This window comes from Elaeis guineensis, chromosome 3, assembly GCF_000442705.2.
Source record: "Elaeis guineensis isolate ETL-2024a chromosome 3, EG11, whole genome shotgun sequence".
NCBI lineage: Eukaryota > Viridiplantae > Streptophyta > Magnoliopsida > Arecales > Arecaceae > Elaeis > Elaeis guineensis.
Window position 1 is genome coordinate 54,065,377 of NC_025995.2, and position 6,416 is coordinate 54,071,792.

General features: G+C 33.5%; 1 protein-coding gene across 1 annotated transcript; it reads left to right on the forward strand.

Moving 5' to 3' along the window:
- Positions 1-671: 671 nt before the first annotated feature.
- LOC105032952 (uncharacterized) lies at positions 672-1,608 on the forward strand. Its single transcript, XM_010907553.4, has 2 exons — positions 672-1,046; positions 1,130-1,608. Exons 1-2 carry the CDS (start codon positions 747-749, stop codon positions 1,409-1,411), a joined length of 582 nt encoding a protein of 193 aa, XP_010905855.1. The 5' UTR covers positions 672-746; the 3' UTR covers positions 1,412-1,608.
- The last annotated feature ends 4,808 nt before the right edge of the window (positions 1,609-6,416 follow it).

Here is a 6,416-nt window from a genome sequence, read left to right on the forward strand (position 1 = left end):
CTTACTAGATTATCTAGCTCATTATTCTATATTTTACTGTTATTACAGATTCAAAAGGCTAACTTAACTCGAAATTCATCATGGCAGAACAAATTAGAGGCAAACTTTGAATTTTTATTTTGTATTAAGATTTATTAAATTTGATATAAAACTATGGAATATTATTTTATGAGATATTTATTTTAATTATTTAAATTAAAGTTGAACGTTAATTGTTTAAATTTGTTCTACTATTGTTTTATTATATGATGATAAGATATTTGTATACTTGTAGGAAGAGTTCTCTATAATATATGTTAGTCATCGTAACCTGTCTTGCAATCTTGGATCAGAGGCATGAAACATTCTATTATGAAGATAAGACAAAATTGTTTAAATATTGGTTATAAAAAAATATATCATTATAAAATTTATTATTACTATATTATAGCATGAAATATTTACAGATTTATTTTGACACAAAAAAAGATCAATTTATCTGATAAATATTCCAATTAATTTTTGTACTTACAAATCATTTGTCTATTTTTATTTTCTTATCAATTTTTTTTTTTCTTGAGCGCCCGGGTTGCTGACCGGACGAACCTCTATACGTACCGGTTCAGCGTCCCGGTTCGTTGGCGCGCTCCTTATCCGAAACCACCGGCGTCGTGGCGATAAAAGATTGCGCAGCCGCTTCCCACTTGCTCCTGGGCTGCATTACTCCAGAGTACTTCGTCTCAAAAGGCAGAGCGGAGCAAATCAAAATGCTCTCCATTTCAATTCAAGGCAGCAACCTGAGCCCTCTTAATCCCCAAAGCACCTTTCCCCCCACCTCGAACCAAATCCTCTTCCCAACAACCAAACCCTTCTTCTTCTTCTCCAAACCCAACCCCATTCCTCTCATCCTCTCATCTTCCTGTCCCCACATAACCTCCACCCTTTTCAAGAGACTCACCCCCCTCCGTCAATCCGCATCAGCCGCTGCCGCGGAAGCCCTCGAGACCTCCTCCGATGCCGACCAACCCGAGCCGGTGGAGGAGGAGGTCCAAGTCGAACAAAAAGAGGTAAAAAAACGTCTTGCTTGTCTTTCTTTCTTTCTCTCTTGAGTGGGGTTATAAAAAATTAGAGAAACGGGTGTGTGGATTAGAAGCTAGGAGTGGTGGTGAAGACGATGGAGAAGCCGAGGCTGGTGCTCAAGTTCATATGGATGGAGAAGAATATCGGGCTCGCGCTGGACCAGGTGATACCGGGCTATGGGAGCGTGCCGCTGAGCCCCTACTACTTCTGGCCTAGGAAGGACGCGTGGGAGGAGCTCAAGTCCAAGCTGGAGGAGAAGCCCTGGATCTCCCAGAAGCGCATGATCATCCTCCTCAACCAGGCCACCGATATCATCAATCTCTGGCAGCAGAGCGGCGGCAACCTGCAGTAGAGCCCCCTTATCTCTTCTCGAACCTGTTTTCCTTTCGTTTCTTTAATCTATCTGTTAAGTGTGTTGAATGTTTGTATCTCAATTCTCCGCTTAGATAATCTGTTATAGTATGATTATTTTAGAGTTGTACTTCTCTTACTGAGTTATATGAAACATGTTCATTCTGTTTTATATGAATATAATTTCCTTGGTAGAAATGGATTATTTTGCTAGTGAAGACCAACCGATTATTTACTGATTTTGTTGGTGGTATGGAATGTGACTTGTTTCATTGACTGGAGGAGTTCTGTGTCTGTAATGCAGTTGATTTTTTTTTTTTCCTTCATTGCTATGCAAAGGAGAACATATCAAATTTTTAATTTGATTAAACAAGTAAATATACAGAATATGACTTTGGGACGGTGTCTTAGCTTGATGAAAAGTATTTCAGTTTGATGTTGCATATGCCTGTTTCATCTTCTGCGTGCAGGAAAAGTTACTTGCTTTCAGAAATTTTTGCTGAAGTTAATATGTGCTTGAAGTTCTCTTATAAGTTTAGTTACTTTGATAATTTTTACATCTACAATTGGCCTGCTTTAGTGAATTTATTTCTGCAATTCATTCTTGATAAGGGATATCACTAGATCCATCCACGTTATCTTGGGTTCACCTCTTTCTTTCTCTGTTGTCTCAAATCTGAATAGCCACCCTTAGACTTTCTTAAATCTTTGTTGCAATGTTTAAATAGCACCTTTGCTGATTTTCCACCATTTTATTCATAAATTGCAGCATTTTTCTTTGTTCCGCTAAATACCAACCTCAACATTTCGACCTCTGCATTTTTTGACAATTTTTACTTGGAACCTCTTTCTTCACAATATTCCAGTCGATACAACATTCTGGACTTCATTGTTGTCTTATAAGATATTTACTTGAGGCTCAAAGGTTCACAACAATCATATGATGTTGTGCAAGTAACTTACACTTTTTCCCAAACTTTTGTTTTCCTGTTAGATATGTCTCTAAAGTATCAAAAAGGATCGCCAGTGAGTATCTCTTCACCATAGCAGTCTCTTTTCTAATTGACCCATATTAAATTTACATTTTTATTTTTCTCGTTCTTGTGAATGTTTACAGCTCTGTACTCCAAAATATCCCTTGAAAGTCCAATGTGCAATTTAGCTATGTTGATTTTATATACACGCTAGCATGCATCCTAGATATTGACGGTAAGTTCATTCATGCTATAGGTGAAGATTATGGGGTTGGAACTACTACAGCCAAGAATTTAGCTTGGATCAATGGCTTGTGACATTTTTCTTTTCATTTTCTTTTGTTTTTTGAGCTGATGCCATTCCTTCTATGATGTGAACATGTATAATTATGCTTCTTTTTCATTTGCATCAGAAAGATTACATTTCAAGATACTTTATCATATGCTTTATCAGGTCAGTAGTAGCTGTTTAGTGTATTCTTCTATTTAAATTCTTTCTTTCATTTTTCTATAGCATCCATGGTTTATCTATCAAAGCCCATTGGTTCCCACATAATTGTTGCCATTTTTATTCTTTGTTCAATCATCACCTACCATAACTTAATGTATGTCAGTGATTTTTGCTGCAAATTTGTACATGACCTATATTCTCTTAATGTCACTCTGAGACTTTTATTATCATTTGATATTCTTTTTTTTATCTTCACTTTGGAGATTCTGTTTACCAAATAGTTGGCCTCACAAATAGTGTGCTAGTTGGTATTATTTTAAGGCAATGCATTACCCATCTGCATGGTGCTTGTTGCTTTCTTTATTTGCAAATGTGGTCAAGGACAATGTGCATTTCCTATCTATATGTAGAATGGTCAAAATATGTCTTTTAGAACGTTTATCTAATACTTCATGCACATAACTTATTCATTGTTTATCACTCTTATACAAGCAGCTTATAACCATTTTTATGCTGATATGAAGTGAACAACATTTGGGGTTGGTGAATCCTTGTATTCATGTTAAGTAGAATACTGAAGTTCTGATTAGATAATCTACAAGCTGCTAGAAGAAGGGAATATTGAGCATGCACAAACTGGAGAGCTTGGTTCTGTTCATATTACTCTTGTATTTCCTTTCCATTTGTGATCATTCTCATATTGAATCTCTTGGTGATGTAAGGTGTGGTGCTCCTTATCCTATCTTGAAAATAAGCTCTTGTTGTTTGGTTATGGAGTGTACATATTACATTTATATGGTTCATTTTCATTGGGCTTGATGAATGGTTTATTGAGTAGCACTGTTGCCAGAGTCAGAATATCATGTTAGAGTTGCTATTCTCAATATTCATTGGATGCCTTTTCTCTTTTTCTTTTTTGTTCTTTGATTTTCTTTTTCTTTTTTTGTTCTTTTTTTTTAACCTTAAGGTTTTTAACAAATAACTTTGCTATTGATCTATTCATAGATAGCTTCTGATTTTCTGCATCAGGATGGAAGAGAAATGTAATGGTTGCATTTATGTTTGGTCCTTATGCACTTGTTTATTGGGACTATTTCCATCGTATAACTGATGACAAGTTATGTTTATCTTCCTAATGAACCTCTTATAAAGATATCTTAGTTTATCTTTTCCATATGTTTGTGCCAACATATCATACTTTACAAAAGCAATGCCCAGAATTTTACTTGGACATTTCACATGTACAACTTCTACATTTTTGCCAGTTGTCCTTTGATTGTATTTTCTTTTACTTTTACCCTGTGATGCATGTTTTTTGCTTGGGAATCAGGATTAGTTAAGCATGATCCTATTAGAATCTTGAAGAGTGAATTCTTCCTGAACTTATATATGCACGCAAAATGGAAATTGCATCTTCTTGGTTCTGGAGTAAGCAGCATATAGTCTTTGTTGGGGCTTCTTTAAGTGTTTTGATTGATTAAAAGTTTTAGGGCTTTCAGGAGTGGATTTCCTAGTTAAGGATTGAATAAGCATCTAATGAACAATCCATCCATATCTAGTGGGAATGTGTCTCATAGGTGCATAATGGGCAAATTTTAAATTAGCCATTTTGACTTCTGATGATATGATATCTTAATTCAGTAAATCTTTATATTTAAATTTGTTTCAGTCATGCCTCTTTGTAGAACCTTTTCTAGATAATTATTTGATCATTTCTTAAGAACTTTAGCGGCCGTATTACTTCCAAATTCAACTATTGCATCATATTTTCTTCATTTTGGATTTTACAGGTGAATGATTGTAAGTTCTTCTTCCGCTTATTTTGATCATTTATTGAGGATTTATTTCCATATAATTCTAGAGCTAATGAGATTTTCTCATAAATACTGTTTCATCTGATATGGATCTCATTTGTTGGTGCTCAAAGTTCCCGAATAACTAAGCATTGTTCCCAAATTTGTATGTTTCACATATGCATATCAGTTATTGGATCTTTTTTTTATCTTTTTCTTTTTAATCTTTTTGTTCTTCGTTTTATCTTTCTTGTACAATTTTTTTGTTTTTAAGAGTAAATTATGCTGACCCCTCTCGAGGTTTGTGGTAATGACGTGATCCACCCAACATTTCGAAAATAGACACAGAACACTCGAGTCAAACATAAAAATTAAAAATTTAAAAAATAAAAAAATATCAAAATAAAAAATATAAGATATTTTAAGATTCAAATCGGTTAGATAGTGATGATATCAATAAGATCAATAATTTATTTAACAGAAAGATATTAGTAGAGGATTACGTGTCATGTATGTAGCAAAAGTTAAATAGTAGAATATATATTTCTAAAATATTGGGTGGAGAATCTGTAATTATCTCAAATTTCGAGAGAGGTTATTATAATTTACTCTTTCTTTAATAATGGGAGTGTTTAATGTTTTTTTTGTATTTTCAAAAAAAAAAATTCATGAATTTAGAGTATTGAGGCTCTCATGGATATATTGATATCTTGTTATTTTGAACCAAAAGGGGGAATACTAAGTATAAATTACTGACATGAAACTTCAATTACCCATTTTTAATTCAGACCTTGAATAAATCAACTATTCTGGTCTAACATCTCAATTCAATTTATAAACCACACCAAGAGCATGATGTTGAAGATTGATGAATTTGTTCTCTTATTGGACGAGTCTCTTCTTTATTTTATGTCTATTGTTTTTTGTGGGATTGTTAGTTTTGAGTGGGTTTTCTGTGGTAGTGACTTACCTCTTATCATGCTGCAGCAGACTCTGCCATTGTGTGACTTCTACTGTTAGTTCTGAGCCGGATTTATGTGGGAGAACTTGCTGAAGCTTCGGTATTTTGTTTCGCTTGCAATATGGGCTGGTTTTATGCGTGATGGTTCTTAATCTCAGTGTATAGGAATATGGAAATTATTCATCTATATATATAGGAAACAAAGGTTAAATCAATAGGTAAATATAGAGGAAACTATATTTAATAGGTAAATCAAAGATCAAAGCTATATATATATATATATATATATATATATATATATATATATATATATAGATTTAGAAAAAATCTTATTCAATAGGTAAATTTAAAGTATGTCCTCAAAAAATAAAGATTAAATCAGCAAAGTTTATCATGGATTAGGTCATATTTCATACAGTCTTATTCCTTCTCTTAAATATCTCATTGAGTTGAGGTGCACTAGGAGGGATCCAATATGAAATTATGCTATTTTCATGAGATAATCGTGAAATTGCTTACTTGATATTATCTCCTCGATCTGATCGAAGTATCTTTAGGATTTTTTTAATTTGCTTCTCTACTTCACATCTGATTTTTTTGAATATTTCAAAAGGTTCAGATCTGATCATCGGTAAATATAATGAAGTAGAGATAATATTCTATATCTGGCTCATCAAATAGGCCGTGCAAATTAAATATGTACCAGGATAAGTATCTCAGTAGTCTTATTTCCTTATCTTATAAAGAACAGCTTGTTTATATATTCTCAAAGAGATGATTTACAGATTAGATATGACTCAACAGTCAATGAGTTCAAGAGTCTATGT